General features: G+C 37.1%; 1 protein-coding gene across 3 annotated transcripts in view; it reads right to left on the minus strand.

Annotated features, from left to right (window-relative positions):
* Positions 1-1711: 1711 nt before the first annotated feature.
* The window catches only part of USP32 (ubiquitin specific peptidase 32), a 174166-nt gene continuing 154812 nt past the window's right edge, over positions 1712-21065 (minus strand). The window contains exons 28-34 of one of the 3 annotated variants that reach the window (XM_081272303.1): positions 18008-18094; positions 16062-16182; positions 10530-10721; positions 8409-8697; positions 5637-6061; positions 5036-5128; positions 1712-4421 (exon numbers count right to left, since the gene is read on the minus strand). In XM_081272303.1, coding sequence (XP_081128429.1) covers positions 4248-4421; positions 5036-5128; positions 5637-6061; positions 8409-8697; positions 10530-10721; positions 16062-16182; positions 18008-18094 — 1381 coding nt within the window. In that variant the 3' untranslated portion in view covers positions 1712-4247. The remainder of the gene's footprint in view (positions 4422-5035; positions 5129-5636; positions 6062-8408; positions 8698-10529; positions 10722-16061; positions 16183-18007; positions 18095-21065) is intronic. The other 2 variants (XM_081272302.1, XM_081272304.1) reach the window with 2 other exon arrangements.

Here is a 21065-nt window from a genome sequence, read left to right on the forward strand (position 1 = left end):
CAGGGGAAGAGGATTTATTTCACTAATGAAGAGTTGCCAAGCTCTATTCATATACAAGAATTGCCAAGTGCCTATTCATATACAAGATCTACTCCTTTTATTAACTTTTGGAAATAAAGTGGTATCCTTGGTGGGTACAAGACATTTGAGGGTCTAAGGAATTTGTTCACAGCTGTTTTAATAGCAGAGCTGGAAATCTGACTTCTTATTTAAATGGCTCAAAGTCCATGATCTTTCTACTCACTAGAGGGCTTGTACCTGGCTTGCAAATAAGTTTCTTTTTCTTTTCTTTGAGATGGGGGGTCTATGTTGCCTAGGCTGGTCAAGCAGCTCTCTCACCTAAGCCTCACATGCTGGGACTATAGGCCTGTGTCACCATTTTCTGCTTGCAAATAAATTTTTTATTTCAACAGTACAATGTTTAAAATTTTTAAAAATGAAATCTCAAATCATAGTGTGAATATGCAAGACTTGGGGTTCAATTTCAAGTGCCTACATTCCAAATTAACTATGAACATTTCTAAATTGGAAACTTTAATTAGTATCTGGATTTCTGACTGCTCTTTGGTGGAGGGAGATCTGATTAACATTGGGGCTCACATTCTTCCATGGCCCATGGCAACAATCAGATGGAGCTTTAAATGGGTATGTCCCCACCACTCCCTACTCTCATCCATGGTCTTAAACTTTATTCTTCAAGTAGTCCCTTTAGGCCTGGGTTAGTCTCTCCTGCACTCTTATCTGCTATCTTGCCTCCCACTGGTCAGAAGTGTGGCAAACCCAAAGATGGCCTCTTTTTCCTCATTCTGTATAGGTCTCTGATCATAAAAGTGTGTTTATTTCTGACATTATGATTTTAATACTAAGGAAACTATTCTTATATCATAAGGAAAACTGGGATCCCTGACTCTTCAAGTTATACATTCGACCATTAAAATACACAGGAAAAATATGGCAAATCGTGTACTTGCTCCAATTCAATGGTATTTCTAAGAAAGTAGTCTCAGCAAGTAATGCCACCAAGTGGTGAAAAGACTCAACACAGAATCACCACTCAGCCAGAGGCAGGAAGGCTGAAGACCATTCTCAGCTTATAAGACTATTCAGAAACTAGAAACAAAATGCTTGTTCATCTCCATAAGCTGGTCCTTCCTTCCAAGGCTGTAATTTGAAGAGAGAGGAAGACAAACCAGTACTTTCAGAGCTCTGCTTCATTTTTATGGGCTCTTTGGATACCCATTTTCTACTTGTTTCTTTCCTTGAACAAGCTGCCATTGCTGCCGATTCAGCTTTTCATTTTATATATTTTTAATGTGTATTCCCATTTTTTAAGAATGTGAGAAGAGAGCTATTAAAATGTTTTGGTTTTAGCAGAGCAAGGGAGTTTTTAAATTCTTTGTAAAAACAAGACTGAATCTCATGCATGGGAGTAGGAATTTACATTCACTAAGCACCCCAAGAAACTGTGCCAGGGCTGGGGATATAACTCAATTGGTAGAGTGCTTGCATCACATGCAAAAGGCCCTGGGTTCAATCCCTCCTCCCCCCAAACAAACAAACAAACAAAAAACCCACAAACCACTGTGCCAGACATTTATATACTTCATTTACTTCTTAGAAGCCTGAGTAATCTGATTTTACAGGTAAATAAAATTACTAGAGGGTGAAGGACTTGAAGCTCTAAATCTTCATTTTTTAAAAATATTTATTTTTCAGTTTTCAGCAGACACAACATCTTTGTATGTGGTGCTGAGGATCGAACCCGGGCCGCACACATGCCAGGCGAGCGCGCTACCACTTGAGCCACATCCCCAGCCCCCTCTAAATCTTCATTTGTTATGAACTCTTGCCAACTGCCTCCTTGGATACCTCCCAGGTAACCAAGCACATCCCTTGTTTCTCAGTGCCCTCTAGGAACTAGGGGTATTTCACGGCATGATACAAACAATTTCTTCTTTACCTCATCTCCTAATGAGCATGAAAACTATTGTGGGAACTCCCCCACAACCAGCTTTCTACCCCCTTCTCCCTTCAATGTCTTCTGAATAAGTTTCTAAAAGGGATGTGAGCCATGTTTAAATCAAATTCAGCCTATTATTGCTCTCAGAGGTGGAGCATCCATTCTGTAAGTCAGAAAGGTATTCAAATAGGGGACTTAAAACAGGGTCACAGAGAAAAAGGCTGAAGAAGTTGACTTTTTGTGTTTACTTCTGAGAGGAAAAACAGCACATGGGCATCCACAGTTTTAATTTGTTTGGATAATAGTTACAGAGAAACAGGTACACTCCATATACAATTACCAATACTTTTTTATACAGTTCATATTTCAGTACATCAACACTATTTTATTTACACTCTATTTATGTACATGTTTCTAAAGTCAGTGCATTGTCAACAAGTTTTATACAGAAATTTACAAGGTGAATGTAGTTAATAGTTAATTTAATAAATTTTCTGCTAGTTCATGAATTAAAAAAATTAATTACAACCAATATAACAAACACAGATCAAACATTAGTAGATTGTGCTACCTGCTTAAATAAAACACCAGTAAAGAAATTATTTAAAACTTCTACTTTTTTTCATGGGGCTTGTCCAGGTAGGAATGGAAAATCTTGAAACTATAAAGTATGCATTTTATCTGACTTTATTGTATCATTTAGGTCATTCCTTCCTACTTGCAATTATAGACTTTTTTTTAGCCATTTAAGACAACTTTTCCAAATGCTCTGAGAAGAACTAGGTAGTTACTGGCCTCAGATATCAGAACACAAATGCTTAAATACATTGGTATTTACTGTGTGTAAACAAGGAAGGGTAATAAAATTTGACAGTAAATGAGAATCAAGGTTTAGGGTCTTAATAAATTTTTAAAAAGATCAAAAATAAGCAGTTGCATTTTCTTTGAATATATATTAAAAAAAGAGTTTAAAAAATGCTTCCAGAAATAAATAACATGTATACTTTGTTCCAATATTGAGTAATCAGAGGAAAAAATGAAGTCAGTAAATAAATGACTTTTGATGACTAGTGCAAAAAAAAAGGGGGGGGGGACAAATACTCAAAAACAAAATAAAATGGACATGTAAATAAAACAGAAGTTTACTTCCTAAACCCACCAATTTCATAAAAAATACTTATGAACTATCAATATTTGGGATGTATTATGTGTTTTTTCTTTAAAATACAATATGATGGGGGGAAAATACCCCAGTCAAGTTAATTTATAGCCCTTAGAGCCATCAAAATACAAGTATGTTTGTTTGCATGTTTTTTTTTTTTTTTAAGTGCAAAACAAAGAAACAAAGAACAAAACAAGCACTAATGTGAAACACCATCTAGCTCTGATGCCACTTACCTTCCTAGAAGCTCTTTGTGCAATACATGCATGGTTTGATGGTGCAATTACTGGCAACTACCCTGCTACACTCAGCAGATACACATTTCTGAGGACACTTCAAGTATCCTAAAAGTAAGGTGCCTCTATCGGGAGGGCCACGTTAGATGGATTTCCCAGGATGCTTTTTCTTTCTACTGGGTCTCCCAACAAAGACCCTGGGTAGAAGGCACGTAGTTTTAAGGGATTCTCCCTCTAAGCCTGACCACTATATGCTTCTGCCAACAGTGACTGGTTGTGTCTCAAACACAAACACAACAACAAAAACAAAAAGAAAGGGAAGAGTAGGGAAATGGTTTAAAAAATAAATTGAAAAATCTGCATCTTTGCTGTAAGAATCACTTGCACACCTATAGGATCTTGCTTTCTCCATCTTGTCAATATAATAGAGTAAAACTTCAGGAAAAAAGGAGGTAGCATATCATGTCGTCCCTAGACAACACTATATATATATATATATTTTTTTTTTTACTTTGACTCCAAGGAAATCCTTAGTATATTATTATGACTATTGGTAAACTCTATACTCACTACAAGTTTGTTCATATCTGGACAAGCACAATTGAATTCTTATTTGGTCCCAGGTAGTTGGTGCCAAACCCTTTTGTTTACAGGCTAATGGTGGGATCTGCCTGAAAGTTCTTGAAGAGCTTGTGAGAGACTTCAAAACAAAATTATTACTACTCTTAAAGTTAACTGCTATTTTAATTAGGATTTTTATTTTGTGCTTCAGGGTCACAGGATAAAATAACTACATTTAGCTTGCCTTTCAGCGATGCTTTTGCCAAATGTCAGCTACAAGGAGTCATCTCCCTCACCACCAGCCTGTCTAGCAGCCAGAGTGGTAGCTTTACTGTAACACACAGTACTTTTTATAATCGGACTCAAAGTCTTCATCCATGCTGCTTGTGTCTGCCATCTTTTTACCATCAATCTTTGGCAGAAATTGTGCATAGTCTATCCCCTGCTGCTCATAGAAAAGAATGTAGGCAGAGTCGGTGTCAATTTCATCAGGGTGAAGTTCCTGAAGGGGTAAGAAAAGACTTTAATAAAAAAAAGCCATCACCGTCCTGGGTCTTAATCCTTGTCAGGGAAAGGATGAATAACCCTCTTTAATTACTTAACCTGATCGATTCCAATTAATTTAATATGTCAACTATCTCTTATCTGCATTGAAAATGAGTACCATTATCTTCAATTTTTGTTTTGGGAAAATATTATAACCAAAGACAGGTCAAAGGAATGACCTAAAATGCCTTCAAATTTTAATAGTTCAAAATATTGGAGCTGGGGAATGTAGCTCAGTGGTAAAGTGCTTGCCTAGCATGTGCAAAGCCCCAGGTAGGTTTAATTCCCAACACTGTAAAAACAAAAGAAAATGAAAATAAAACAACCCCTCCATCCTCCAAAGATTGGAATTTTTTTCTCATTATCTAATACCTCCTTTTTCCTCACTATTCACATTTTCATTCTCCACTCTGCATATCCCCTTTGGTCCCTTAATACTGACAACATTTATAAACTGATCCTAACAGAAATATCTATTTCCTTTTGAGGAAAAAGTCTATTCTTTCAAGAAATATTCCCCAGATTTACTACATTCTGTTTCCAACTTTCATTCAGATTGAGAATATTTACCTTACAGCTGCTGTCATTGTAACAGTACCACTTGCAGTTTGGGTTTTTGGCATAAGTGACGTAATGGCCCCCACCCAGAATTCCTGAATGGCACTAAAGAAGAGAAGAGAGTTGGGATATGTCAGTAGTTACCAGTACTACAGCCAGGGCAAAGAACTAGGATCTGAGCAAAAGAAAATTGAACATTAGATGGGTAAGAGGAAATGTTTTGGAACCTTTTAATTTTTTCCTAAAAACAAAATAAACAAAAATCAGAAAACAAATGTCATAAGTCTCAACTTTGTGTGGGTAAACACAACTATTTTATAATTATTTTTTTTCAGAAAGTAAAACTCCTTAGTAAGAAACACTTGATAATGAATAATTTGAACCTCTGACTCCACTTATACTAATTACATGACCATTTCCTGCATCATACTTTGAGCTCCTTGGAGTCTATTCAAAAGGCCAAGATTTCTTTGTTAACTTTGCTATCACCAAGCAAAAGTCTAGCAAATAAGCAGGTGCTGAAAAACTGCTTGTGATTAACAAATAAAGATAAGTGAACAAACCACTGAAAAGTGTAAACTATTCTCTGAAAACCACACAACAAATTACTTACCGAAATTGCATACAGATTATAAATAGGTTTAATATGAGTATCTTCTCTTTGGTCATCAGTGCTGTCTTCTTCACTGTGGTTTCCAAGTTGACCATTGCTGTAGCCATTGCCACATGTCTCATGCTCATAAAGGAATCCATTGGCCAAAGTGACATCGTGGTCCTGGGGGGTGACCAGTTCAGGTTGGCTACCTCCTGGTATGTGCCCTCTGCTCAAGATATCAGCCAGCTCACAGATCTGTCCAGCCCCATTCTCTTTGCTGGCATCCAAGTTTTCTTTACTACTTGACAATTTATTTTTGCTGCCAATCTGAGGCAGGCGGAGCCTCCCTTTGCTCCTTCCCAAAGTCCGTGGGCTGCTGTTAGGGCTGCTATTTTTGCTGGAGGGACAGCTGGTTCCACTTTTCCTTGATGAAGAAGGTGAACCTGTGAAAGGGATAAAAGAAAGATTCATAAATCCAAATACCACAAGGTTAGACAGATACCACATGCTAACTTTGAAGCCAGCATCCCAAATGTATACAAAAAGGTAAACATAGGGGAGTCCTGACTGGCCACTGCTGACTGATTACTCTTTAGTTCTTATTATACAGCCAATACATTAGACAGCAATATCCTGAAAATGTTTAGTACATGAAAGGTGATTTATGTCACACTCGGATCAAAACAATGTAATTACTAGACTAAGGAGCTTTATAAACACATTTTCCTCTCCTTTGTAAAATTAGACAAAAATTATAACTATTAATTAAGTACTTACTATTAATTAATTAAGTACTTACTGTTACTAAGCACAGTACTAGTGATAAACTCTCTACTTCACATAAAAATCCTGTATAGCAGTGGGACTTAACCTTCATGGTCACAATTTCCCATCCCCACCCACTTTTTTTTTTTGTTTGTATTTTATCTTTTAGTATTTCCTATATTAGAAAGTAAAACTAAGGAATTTAAAAACATAATACATAAGCACATTCACTGTCAAAGTGACAATATATTCACATGATATACTGTCTCTGACTCCACTGTACATTTGTGAGAGAATGAAAGCATAAAGTCATGTACACTTGGCCTTTCTTAACTGAAGGATCAACATCACAGATTAAAACTACTGCAGATCAAAAAACAATGCAGCATGACAACTATTTACATAGCATTTACATTGTGTTGGTATTACAAGTAACCTGGAGATTATTTAAAGTACACTGGGAGGGGCTGGGGATGTGGCTCAAGTGGTAGTGCGCTCGCCTGGCATGCGTGCGGCCCGGGTTCAATCCTCAGCACCACATACAAACAAAGATGTTGTGTCCGCCAAAAAATAAAAATAAGTTAAAAAAATAAAAAATAAAGTACACTGGGAGGTTATGTACAGACGATATGGAAATATATGCAAGTACTACATCATTTTATGTAAGGAACTTGAAGAATCTAGATTTTTGACGGTCGGGACATTTTGGTATCCATGTGAGGTCCTAGAACCAAACTCACAGGGACATACCATGGGATGACTGTGTATGATAGTTAAGACTTCAAGTATCTTTTTGGAGGATACAGTTTAACATCTAACAACAATATTTCAGTTAAGACCTATAGTGTGTGCTTATACTCAAGTTTTATTATTTTTTTACCATTGTGTCATATTTGTCCCAGATCTTGATTTTTTTTTTTTTAATGTACAGTGACTGAAACCAGGAGTGCTTAACTACTGAGCCACATCCCCAGCCCTTAAAAATTTTTTTAAAAATATTTTGGGGGCTGGCTCAAGCAGTAGTGGCCTTGCCTGGCATGCGTGGGGCCCTGGGTTCGATCCTCAGCACCACATAAAAATAAAATAAAGAAATTGTGTCTACTGAAAACTATAAAATAAATATTTAACAAAAAATTTTTTGGTACTGGGAATTAATTAAACTCAGGGGCACTTTACCACTGAATTATATCCCCAGTCCTTTTTAAGTTGTTGAGACTGGCCTTGAATCTGTACAGATGTTGATTTTTAAAAGATAATCCAGATACCCAGAGATTGTCTTAATATTTTTTTTTTTAAAGAGAGAGTGAGAGAGGAGAGAGAGAGAGAGAGAATTTTTAATATTTATTTTTCCAGTTCTCGGCGGACACAACATCTTTGTTGGTATGTGGTGCTGAGGATCGAACCCGGGTCGCACGCATGCCAGGCGAGCGCGCTACCGCTTGAGCCACATCCCCAGCCCCTTAATATTATTTTTATAAAAATAGTTTTGACCCTTGAGACCTCTTGAAAGGGTCTTAGGGACCCCTATGCTTGGAGAGCTTCTACTTGAAGGGAACAAGGATGAAAATTACCATTCATGTTATCACGTATTAAGCATTATATAAAGTACATCACTGTTGGTATTTCAAATCCTTACACTGTGAACTTGGTATTAGCTCCACTTTACAAATAAGAAACTAGATTTAGGGAGGATGCATCTTTTGCTAAAAGTCACACAGTTCAGGGGCTGGGGTTGTGGTTCAGTGGTAGAGTGCTTGCCTGGCACATGTAAGGCACTGGGTTCAATCCTCAGCACCACATAAAATACAAATAAATAAAATAAAATTTTTAAAAAGTAAACAAATTAAATTCACCTTAAAAAAAAAGTCACACAGTTCAAATACAGATAAGTCTCATTTTAGATAGGTTCTTTAGGTTCTTCCCATCCCACCAAGTAGCTCCTCCAGAGTAGAAGACAGAGGGAAATATGCAACGTACACGGGGCCCAAGAAAGTCCCTCTGTCAGGTCACCCCAGGCCTCCTCACCTTTTGGGCTCCCTGTAAGGTTTGCACTGAGTGAGGATGGGCTCTTGCTCAGGAGCACATCTTCTTCCCCAGCAGAGCTCTGGGCATCTACTTTCTTCATCTCTCCTGCTGGAACCCTTGGTTCAGAGACGTCATCCCCCTGGGGTGTGAGTAGTTTACGATGGCAGAGAGCTGGGTCTCTTGGTACCAAAAAAGCACTAGGGTCAAAATTTTCACGAGGAAATTTAACAATTTTTTGTGATTTTATCCATCGACCGTTTACAAACTGAAATCGTTTAAGGTGAATAATCTGGAGATGAAAAGATAGAAAACAATACATAAACATAACAACAACATTATTTTTTAAAGACCTCAAAAATATTTTTTGATATATATATTTTTTAGTTGTAGTTGGACACAATACCTTTATTTATTTATTTTTATGCTGTGCTGAGGATCGAACCCAGCACCTCACACGGTCTAGGTGAGTGTTCTACCACTGAGCCACAACCCCAGTTCCTTGAAAATATTTTTTATACGTGTCTTTACTCCATGATATATTTTATGTGATGGTTATATGAGTATACACAATTATCAAAATATACCTTAATTTTAAAAAAGTCTCCTCATTTCCCACCAACCTTGTTTCCAAGCCTTCCTCTCCCTGCTCTTGTCTTCCTTTCCCCCATTTCCACTCCTGGAGCTAGCTAAATCAGTGCTATCAATTTCTTGTGCATCCTTCTCTGGGAAGCTATTCTGGTCTAAGGAAAGAAAAACTTACATTCATTTCACAGAATAGTAGGATGAAGACATGAGTAAGAAAATATATGTAATGTCTAGTTAAAATATACTAGTATTATTAGGGGTTAGCTCAATGGTAGAGTGCTTGCCTAGCATTCATGAGGCTGTAGGTTCAATCCCCAGCACCTCAAAAAGCAAACAAAAAAACACCTTAGTACCTTATATATATTATTTTTTATTTTTTGGTAATGGGGATTGAACCCAGAGGTGTTTTACCAGTAAGTTACATCCCCAGCCCTTTTTATTTTTTTATTTCAAGACAGGATCTTGCTAAGTTGCTGAGGCTGGTCTCTTGAACTCGCTATCCTCCTGTTTTGCATATCAAGTTGCTGGGATTACAAATGTGTGCCATCTTACCTGGCTTTACAGTTATATTTGATGCAACTTCCACCCATAAGAAAAACATGTTTGTTTGTTTTTTTTTAAAAGCAGTACTGAGGATTCAACTCAGGGCATTCCACCACTGAGCTGCAGCCCCAGACTTTTTTTCTTTTTTCTTGGGATTAGGTTTCCCTAAGGTTGCCCAGGCTGGCCTAAAACTTGAGATTCTCCTGCCTCAGCCTCCTGAGTAGCTGGCATTATAGGTGTGTGTTACCACATCTGGCAGGAAAATGCTTTTTTAAATGAATTTGTTATTTCAAACTCTTCTGATGGACCAAAGGAAAATCTAATATATGAAAGAAGATAGAAGAAGTAAATCAAATCTAAAAGAACACACAAGTTGGGCCTGGGGTTGTGGCTCAGTGTTAGAGCACTTGCCCAGCATGGATTCAATTCTCAGCACCATGTAAAAATAAACAAACAAACAAACAAATAAATAAATATATGGATGGATTGTGTCCATACAACTAGAATATATAAAGAAAAGAAAAGAACACATAAGCTCCCGTGCTTGTGCACACACATTTAGCTCAGCAGTGTGCCATAGCCATGTGACCAAACTCAGCGGGCAATGGAAATTCCCAGTTGGTTTACTCTCCAACTAAGGGCTAGCCTAAAGCACCCCCTCCTCTCCAGAGACCTGGAAGTATCTTTAACCTCTTCCAAAGTTTTAACTCATTAGATTATACCATTTGTGGCACTCCTCATACTGTGCTGAATTGCAGTTACTGGCCTATATAACTTCTCTCTCCTAGGCGGAAAGCTTTTCAGGAATAGGAACTACTAAATATTTTTAGAACAATTCACCTCTGTACTCAACATAAAGAACTTGCACAGAAAATATTTTAAACAGTGCTATAGGAGAAGTCTTATTCTAAAAAATAACAAAAATTCACGTTAATGGATTTTTCCCCCTTTATATTAGACCTCTGTTCACTCAAGGATAGGGCTGTAACATACCAAGATAGGGGGAAGCCTCCAGAGATCCAGCTTTTTCGTTGCTAAGCAGTGGGTCTTACACTTGGAACAGTAGTACATCTCATTTTCCCCTAGTTCCTCCTCACTGGTAAAAGCACGGAGACAACTGTCCAGGTTGATGGGCTCAGCTTGTGCTCGCCGACTCTGCTCCACACTTTCGTGCTCATCTACAACCTGCAGGGAGAGGGATTAGGATGAATAGGGGTTGTGTTGAGGGTATTTTGAAATGGTCATCCATCCAGGTGTGGTGGTACACATTAGCAATCCCCGCAAATCAGGAGGTTGAGGCAGGAGAATCTTAAGTTCAAGGCCAGCCTGGGTGACTTAACAAGACCCCTGTCTCGAAATAAAAATAATAAGGACTCAATGGTAGAGCATCCCTGGGTTAAATCTCTAGTACTGGGGAAAAAAGAAAGTCACAAAGATATACATAAATACATCGCTCTTTCTGTCACTTACCCCTTTCTTACATTAGATGAGGAGAAAAAAAAATATATATATATACACACACACACACACAACCCCAAATAGACTCTGAGTAAATACAGACATGAATTTATTTAAGAATATTACAACAATAATATCCTGGATAAAATTTCTACTTATAAGACCATTTGGGAACAATTTTTGAATGTTTCAAATTGACAAAAACAAATAAGGAATTACCTGTTTATTTTTCTTCAATTTTAGAATACTGAAATAGTTTACATGTGAATTATGATCTCCAATCTGCTCTGTTTAGTAAGCCATTTATATTTTAATCAGGAAGACAACATCATTAGTATGCTAGTATAGAGGCTAGGAGAAATTATATCACTGAAACACAGATGCTAGATCTGGATGAAGTGGAAAGACTACAGAAAAGCTGACCGTGAGAAGGCAGTACACCAGGATATAGCCCCAGAGGATACACCATGTAACACTGATTTATCAGAATACCACATATATTAGGCTGGGGTGGTAGAGCACTTGCTTAGTGGTAGAGCACTTGCCTAGCATGTGCGAGGCACTGGGTTCGATTCTCAGCACCATATACAAATAAATAAAATAAAGGTCCATCAACATCTAAAAAAATATTAAAACAAAACAAAACAAAAAAAGGAATACCACATTTATTATTTTCTCTTTTTCTTCTTTGGGGTACTGGGGATTGAACCCAGGTCTCATACACACTAGTCAGGCATCCTACTATTGGGCTGTAACCCTAACCCTGTGTGCCTTTTTATTTGAGATAGCAGCAACAAAAGATACAGTAAGCTTGACATGGTGGCACATGCCTGTAGTTCCAGTGAGAGACTGAGGCAGGAGGATCACAAGGACAGAATCAGGAATTTAATGAGGCCCTAAGTGACTTAGCAAGACCCAGTCTCAAATTAACAAATAACATGGGCTGGGGATGTAGTTCAGTGGTAAAGTGTCTCTGGGTTTAATCTCTAGTACCGCAGAAAAAAAGAAAAAGAAAAAGGGGGAAAAAAAGGAGCTAGCTTTAAAAAAAAAAAAAGAAAGAAAAAAAATGCATGCTGCTCTTATTAGTAAGGTTTTTTTTTTTTAAATATTTTTCTTTTTTTTAAAGAGAGAGTGAGAGAGGGGAGAGAGAGAGAGAATTTTTAATATTTATTTTTTAGTTCTCGGCGGACACAACATCTTTGTTGGTATGTGGTGCTGAGGATCGAACCCGGGCCGCACGCATGCCAGGCGAGCGCGCTACCGCTTGAGCCACATCCCCAGCATTAGTAAGGTTCTTAATACCTGCCCCAAACTTTGGGGTTCTGTTAATCAGTTTGCTAGGCTTTGGAGCAAGAAGGAGTAATAAAGGAGAGAGTAAAAAAGGGTAAGTATGTGAGGGTGCGTGGGATAGGGAGGTGGGAGAGAAAGACGAACTTAGAAGGCAACAGTAAAAGATTTTTTCCTTCCTCCACTCCTGACTACTACTTGACAAGCAATTCCAGAACCATGGAGCTGAGACTCTTCTGTTTATCTATTATGTATGAGAAGGTGGGAGAGGCACAGCATCAGGACTATGAAGGCTGCATGAGACTTCACACATGGGTATTTTTCTCTAAAGGCAGAGACTGGACTACAAGTCCAACAAAGACTGCTTCTGTTTCTGGTAAAGGTCACATATCATTTCATTTGCTGCCCCTTCCTCCCACAGGTGGACTGGTTATCTTTACCTAAGGCAATTTCTCACAAGTTTCCATTATTGAACCTCATGATAGGAACACTGGGCTGCTTGGATTACAAACTGGCACAGGTTAGGCCATTCTGTTTAGAACAATTTTCAGGCGAGACTTTTCTCTTTGGAGAGGATGGGAGTCATGAGACTGTCAAATGCCCCAATAAACTATGAAGGTTGGAGTTGATCACGCAATTATGGTTTTAACATTGCATCACCATCTGGGCTATAGAACTCACTTAAAATGAGGAACTTGGAGGGAAATTCTGTTTTTAAAAAATTCCGTAGTAATAAGACTGTACTTCTCAGTATCTTTTGAGTTGGTCATTTAAGGGAAAAACAGACATGCTTCAAAGGAAACGTGCTGTATCATGATTGTTGGTAGAAGCAGAAAAAGAGGTATATCAAATATAGTAGTGTCTCTTCTCATAGCCAGTTAAATATTATCTCAAATCTCTCTACTAGAGATGCTTTATGGCCAACCACAAATTACAGTATGCTAGTGAAGAATGTTTATTTTTATTGACTATATTTTCTGTGGAATACAAGGATATGGAGCTAGGTGGGGACTGGGAGGATAAAAGGCTAATTAAAAACATTTGTGAATTGACAATATATATTTATCAATAAGTTTTCCTTAAAGATTCCCTGTACTACTCTATGCTGAGATACTCTACTAGTTCAAATAATTTAAATTACTTATAGACATCCTCTTCAAAATGTAAAAAGGTAGGAAATCCATTATATTCGTTAATTTTTTTTAAGTCGTTGACAGACCTTTATTTTATTTATATGCAGTGCTGAGAATTGAACACAGTGCCTCACACATGCCAGGTAAGCACTCTGCCCATGAGGCCCAGTTCCGGTCCCAGCCCCAGCCCCAGCCCCAGCCCCAGCCCCAACGCCCCCTTTTATATTCTTTTTTTTTTTTTTTTAAAGATATTTATTTTTTAGTTGTAGTTGGACACAATACCCTTGTTTTGCAAAGGGAGCCACTGTCAGCATGTTAGCAGATTTTATTCTTTTTTTCACAGTTTTTCTTTTTTTGATAATTGAAGGAATTTTTTTTCCAGTATATGCAATTTTTTTATACTTGAGTCTACCATGCTCTATTTAACCTTTCCTCAAATGTGGGACAAACATAAAATTGTTTCTGATTTTTTTGTATTTTGAAAAATGTTATATGTTGGACAGAGTATTCTATTTCCCTCTGATAAATAGAATAACTATTTATAGTTATTCTATAAATACTCAGAATAAGAAATATAGTGGAGGTGGGGGTATGAAAGAATGAAGGAATTTTGGATGGTGCATAGGGGAGTGAGAGGAGGGGCAAGACAGTGGGGTGGGAAGGATGGGAGGAAGAGACAGACATTACTGCCCTATATGCATGTATGATTACACTTCTATAGTGACTCTACACCATGTACAGCCCAAGGAATGAGAAGCTGTGCTCCATTTGTGTATAATGTGTCAAAATGTATTCTACTGTCACTAACTGGAACAAATTTAAAAAATTTAAAAAAGGAAAGTATATAAAGCATATGTGCAATAAACTCAATTTTGAACCACGGTATTTCCTGTGTCTTCGTGACTCTCTAAAGCACATACAGAAACCACATGTAAGGAAAGTCCAGATTAGTCACATGTCCCTAACTCCCCAGTAATTCACGGTATTCTCAATAGTTCTGTTTCCATGGTATCCCAAGTGTATCACTGAAAATGAAAGTGGGGTGAGATTAAATAAGTCCTCCAGAGCTTTTTAGATTTCTCAATGGGATTATTAAAAAGAGGAAGAGATTTACAGACCAAATATTTTTTTTTAATCTTTGATAGAAATGTTTTGTCAGAATAATGTCTTGTCAGATTTTGTGTTGACAAAGATTTAGGAATCTTTCCCTCTTCAAAGGAAGCATGGCTGAAGTTACTGAATTACATTGCTACAATGAGTATGGTCCGAACATCAACATCTCTTCAGTTTTTCTTTAGCTTTTAGCCCACTGACCTTTCATTTGTCAAGAAAGAGCTCCCAGGAACCTCACAGTGTGTGGGGACATATTTTTAACCCATTTTGTACCAATGTCCCTGATGTGGAACTCTAAACACTTATATAACATTTGATATGTAATTATATACTATAATATAAATATTTAATTATCTGGGGCTGGGGTTGTAGCTCAGTGGTAGAGTGCTTGTCTTACATATGTGGTACACTGGGTTCGATTCTCAGCACCACATATAAGTAAATGAATAGGGATGGGGTTGTGACTCAGTGGTAAAGCATTTGCCTAGCATGTGTGAGGCACTGAGTTCGATTCTCAGCACTACATATATATTAATGAAATAAAGGTCCATCAACACCTAAAAAATTTTTTAAAAAGTTAAATATTTAATTATACTATCATATTAACAATACATAAGCTCTAGATTATGATTTCCAACTTATTTGAATACACCTTTGTCAATTTTATTGAAAAAGTCCCAGAATTGAAAACTTGGGACTTAATGGGTTTTAATATCTCTATCCTTCAAACAATATCTGGCTTATTAAAAAGTGCCTGGAGTACTTTGTTTATTTTTGTCATGCTGGGATTGAACCCTGGGACTCATGCATGCTAAGCAAGCACTCTACCACTGACCTAACAGTGGTAGAGAAATGTAAAGTGTGATGAATAGTCACTAATATGTACTCTCATGTATCCAGTCTTGAAACATTTCAATCTTTTAAAAATTTTTTTGATTACTATGCCCATTAAAGATAGCACCTATTGGGGCTGGGGTTGTGGCTCAGTGGTAGAGTGCTTGCATAGCATGTGTGAGGCATCGGGTTCAATCCTCAGTACCACATAAAAATAAATAAATAAAATAAAAGCACTATATCCATCTACAACCAAAAAGTATGTATGTATGTATGTATGTATGTATGTATATGTATATATATATATATATATATATATATATATAAATAAAAGATAGCACCTATAATCTAAGAATACATATGAGCTAAGTTATTTTGCTTATCAAATACTACAGCTTTAGGGATATTTAACAAATGGGCAAAGAGATGTTTGTTGGAATGTCAGGGCTAGAGAATACAAGTTCTTACATACACTGAGTTTTGTTCCAGGATTTACTTGTTATTAATACTTCTGAAATCTAACACCCCAATACCAATGATATCAGAAGCTGAAAAACAGTAAGCGTAAGCAATTATGTTGACGTGCCAACTGGATGAATGCCAATGACTTTTTCTGGTTGTTTCAAATTGTCATGATAGTTAAACTGAAAAATAATTTCCTAAATAAAAATCACATCTTATGGCATCCCTGCATACTTACTCTTTCCTGTGATGTTTGATAGCGGAGATGAAGGGCTGTGGGATCCCAATCCACAGCAATATACGCATTTCCAATGAAAGCTCTATCTTCCCCACAATCAATTTTACAGCCTCTGCAAAATCTAAAAAGGAGAAAAAGGTCCATAAAGGAAAAAATAACTATGAAGGGATCTAAATTTTCTTAATCAGAAATATTCTTCCTCCTACTTCCCTCTTGGCTTCACAATTGATCATGGGATTCTAACTTCAGACTTGGAAAAATACAATAATATTTAGTAATACTTATTAGTTCAGGGAATCATATTTATTAATTCTCAAGTCCTTGATTTTACAAAGCACTAAAGAAACAATTATTAACATACAGGAAGCTGTGAGCATAGTGACAAATAAGCATGGGAACAGATAGAAATTCTAAATTCAGGGCTGGGGTTGTGGTTCCACGGTAGACTGCTTACCTAGCATGTGTGAGGCACTGGGTTCGATCCTCAGCACCACATTAAAAAAAAAAAATCTAAACTCAGGGGCTGGGGATGTGGCTCAAGCGGTAGCGCGCTCGCCTGGCATGCGTGCGGCCCGGGTTCGATCCTCAGCACCACATACCAACAAAGATGTTGTGTCCGCTGAGAACTAAAAAATAAATATTAAAAAAATTCTCTCTCTCTCTCACTCTCTCTTTAAAAAAAAAATCTAAACTCAGTTATTTAATAACTTATCTGGTATAACAATGGTATAACAATTTATTAATAAAATGATATTAGGTAAAAATATACAAATTTTGTTTTTGTTTTTTTTGGTACCAGGGATTGGACCCCAGGGCACTTAATCACTGAGCCACATCCCCAGCCCTTTTTTTCATTTAGAGACAGGGTCTTGCTAAGCTGCTGAGCCTGACCCCCAAATTGCAACCCTCCTGCCTCAGCTTCCCAAGCTGCTGGGATACACGCATGGGCCACTGCACCCAGCAAAAATATACAACAATGGGCTGGTGATGTGGCTCAGTGGCAGAGTGCTCGCCTCGCACATGTAAGGCACTGGGTTCGATTCTCAGCACCACATAAAACTAAATAAACGAAATAAAGATAATGTGTCCATCTATAACTAAAAAATACTTTTAAAACACACAAAAATTTTTAAAGTTGCAGGGAATAGTACACGACAAAGCTATGATTCCAAAGCCTATTTCAGGTTCAGTTTGCTAAGTCCGTTACAGTTCTCTAAAAGTCGATTTCAGTATTGTCAGGCACTTTGCCTGCTATAACAGAAATGACCAATCAATCTCCATACCTCTGTCTAAATACTCTAAGTATATCATGTTTTATTGGCTCAGAACTTCCAAACTGACTTACAGTTATTGTTTTGTGTCTGTGCGTGTTTTGTTTGTTTTTATTTTGAGGTTCTGGGGATTAAACCCAGGGTACTTTACTACTGAGCTACATTCCCAGTCAGGGTCTTACTAAATTGCCAAGGATAAACTTGTGATTCTTCTGCCTCACCTTCCCAGTCACTGGGATTATAGGCATGTGCACCATGCCTGACCTAACTGATTTATATTTAAGAAGCAGAAAGTTTAGGGTAAAAATAGTCAAGCATGGTGGTGTGGGCCTATAGTGCCAATACCTGGAAGACTGAGGGACTAAGATGGGAGGATCCCTTGATACCAGGAGTTCAAGATCAGCCTAGGCAACATAGTAAGTTAAAAAAAAAAAGTTTGAATAATGAGTGTTGATCATAAGGTGGTGTACTATAGAGTTTATAAAACCAGCTAAGATTCAAAGGCAAAATTTAGCTGTTGATCTCACAAATAAGATAGGAAGAAACAAATTCTAAGTTTATTTCAAACTGCTTATTTGCTATTAACTTCTCAAGACTGGAAATCTTAGGAAAAAACTAAAATAATCTGAAGTTGCAATTCTATTAAAATTTTTCTTCTATAGGAGATCACTTTACCTATACCACGGGCACCAAGCACAGGAGTTCCCATCTTTCTGCACAACTCGTAGAGTGAATGGATATTGATAGCCCATACTGTCATCACTGAAATAGAAGAAAAGAACATAAACCTAAGAAGCATTTCTGGCTTGAGGTCCACCTCCTTTTCTTCTTCCCTTAAAGTGATTTTAGGAAGGGGCATCTGCCATAGCATTATGCTCATGATGGTAGCTCAATGTTGCTTATTCTAATTCATCAGCTATAGCCATGTACCAGCCACAATAGGCCACATCTCTGTTTACAGAAGGCATGGATTACTAGATATCTCTAAAATTAGGTCTACGTGGCACGCAAAAACCTTACAAGATAATCTAATCATGAAATCACCAAATATCCTTCAGCCTTAATTTTATCAGAGGATTTAATTCATATTAAACTAATGTTCGACTTTTCTATGCTAAGAACACTGATACACCATTGAAGGCTATATATTTAAAGGTCTTCTTTAATCAGATTCCTTGTTTATGGTACAAGTAAGATAGGTATCCCTTTTTCTCTATGTTAACTACTTAAAGACATAAACTGCACGTACTATTTTTTTTTTTTGAGAGAGAGAGAGAGAGAGAGAGAGAATTTTTAATATTTATTTTTTAGTTTTCGGCGGACACAATATCTTTGTTTGTATGTGGTGCTAAGGATCGAACCCGGGCCGCATGCATGCCAGGCGAGCGCGCTACCACTTGAGCCACATCCCCAGCCCTGCACGTACTATTCTTGGCATAGCTTCTTTTAATTGCCAATAATTTGTAAGTTATCCAAATTTTTAAAAAATCTACTAAACCTTGCCTGTACAACAAACAACAATTTATACATAATACCATAATATCAAGTTGTACATCTTAAACATATAATTTCTGGGCTGGGGGTATTGCTCAGTGATAGAGCACAGGTTTAGCAAGTGTGAGATTCTGGGTTTATTTCCTAGCTTAAAAAAAAATCCCTGAAAAACAAGATGCTCCCTGTCCCCCAACTCCTATTTTTAATTTTAGTTCATAAAGCTGGGAGGAAAAAAAAAAAAAAGCAAAGCAAGGGATGTTAACCTAAAAGCAGTATACTTTTCAGCTCATTTGGCCATTGATAGTGGCTATCACATGGCTGCTAGAAGTAATTAAACCATGATAAAGACTCACTGTAAGGGCAAAAGTGAATAATGTGTCTTGCACAGCAACTCCCCATCTTTCTGCATAACCTGTCCAATGAATGATACTGATAGTCCTTACTGTCCAGTATTCTGTCCAAATCAACATTAAGTGAGAAAGCAAATGAAAGATAAGGAGCCAAAATGAGCAAGCAGCACTCTCACAGGGAACCCTGTATCCACTGAGCAAAAATAACTTCCCTGTTAATTTAGATCTTGAATGTCCCCCAAAGGCCTGTGTGTTGAAAACTTGGTCTTGAGCCCATGGTAGTACTGGGATAGTAGTATGTGGAATCTTTAGGAGGTGGGATAAGTTAGGTCACTGAGGGTATTAGATATTGTGTTTGAAGGGATGTTGGAACCCTGGCCTCTTCATGTCTATACCTCCTCACCAAGGTGAGCAGCTTGTTTATTGCCATGATGTACTGCTTCACCAAGGGCTCAAAAGCAATGAGGCCAACTGACTCTGGGTTAAAACCTCTTAAAAACTGTGAGCCAAAATAAATCTTTCCTCTTTTTAACCTGGTTATCTCAGGTATTTGGTGCAGTAATGAAAAGCTGACCAATATCCCCACCCTCTAACCATAGTTTCTAATCTGTTTTCTGTTTCCATGAATTTGCTCATTATAGATACTTGATAAAAAAGTAAAATCATACAATGTTCATCCTTTTGTGTCTGGCTTATTTTACTTAGTATAATGTTTTCAAGCTTCATCTATATTGCAAAATGTGTCAGTGCTTCATTTCTATTGATGGCCAAATAATATTCCCCATTGCATATATACTGCTATTGTTTATCCCTTCATCCACTGATAAGACCCTTGGATAGTTTTTAACCTTTTGGCTATTGTGACTTGCTAGATCCATTTGATGGAAATCAGAGAGATTTTATCACTTTATTTATAAATATTTCAGTGTGTATTTCCAAAAGATAAACTCTTGTTATCTTTAAAATGGCTGTTAAAATCATTCTCTGTTTAAGCCACTCCAACCTCTATAGTACTCCACTAAAACAGATTTCACAAAGGTCACCAAAGATTGACATTTTATGAAATGTAGTAGGTAATTTTTAGTCCTCTTCTTACTCAATCTCTCTGATTTAAAACAACTGATCATGTCTTCCTTGAAATACTTTCTTCACTTAACTTTTCTAGGTTTTCTACACATTACTGGCTGCTAATTCTCCTTTCTCTTTTCAACCTCTAAATGTTGGAATGAGTCAGAAAACTAGATCTTGGGTATCTGATTGTTTAACTCTTGCTTTCTTAAATGAGTCTTGTCTCAGGGATTTAAATTTCAACTATTAAATGTTTGGTGACACCTTATATATATCTCCAGCAAAAGACATTCAAGTGAATTTCCCTCTTGGATACAATAACAGGTGTACTGAATTTAACTTGATTCTATTCTTTCATGACAAAATCTGCTCCTTCTCCAGTTTTCCTATTTTCATAAAAGGGAACACCATTCAAAAACAATTGCTCAGGCTAAAAACCTAGCCTGAACTCCTTTTTTTTTTTTTTTACACACAATCCACATCCAATTCATTAGCAAGTCCTGGGAAAAGTCCTTACCTAGAAGTCTTTTAAATTCAACCAGACTCTCACTTCAAATCTAAGCTCACTTATACTAAACATTCATCAACTAAATTGCTTATCTATTATTTGTAGTTATTCTTTAAGATTTACCATAAGCCTTATCTAATCATCAAAATACCCTGTACCATAACAAAAATAAATTTTTATTCAGTTATTACAGACATAGAACTTTCATTTGCATTATGATAGCAAGAAAATAATCTGTAATTAAACTGAGATACAAATAAGGCACCATAATGCCAATGCTATTCAAAGTCAGTGCATTTATTAATCCAATAGA

The sequence above is a fragment of the Spermophilus citellus genome, assembly GCF_964194105.1.
Source record: "Spermophilus citellus genome assembly, chromosome: 17".
Lineage (NCBI taxonomy): Eukaryota > Metazoa > Chordata > Mammalia > Rodentia > Sciuridae > Spermophilus > Spermophilus citellus.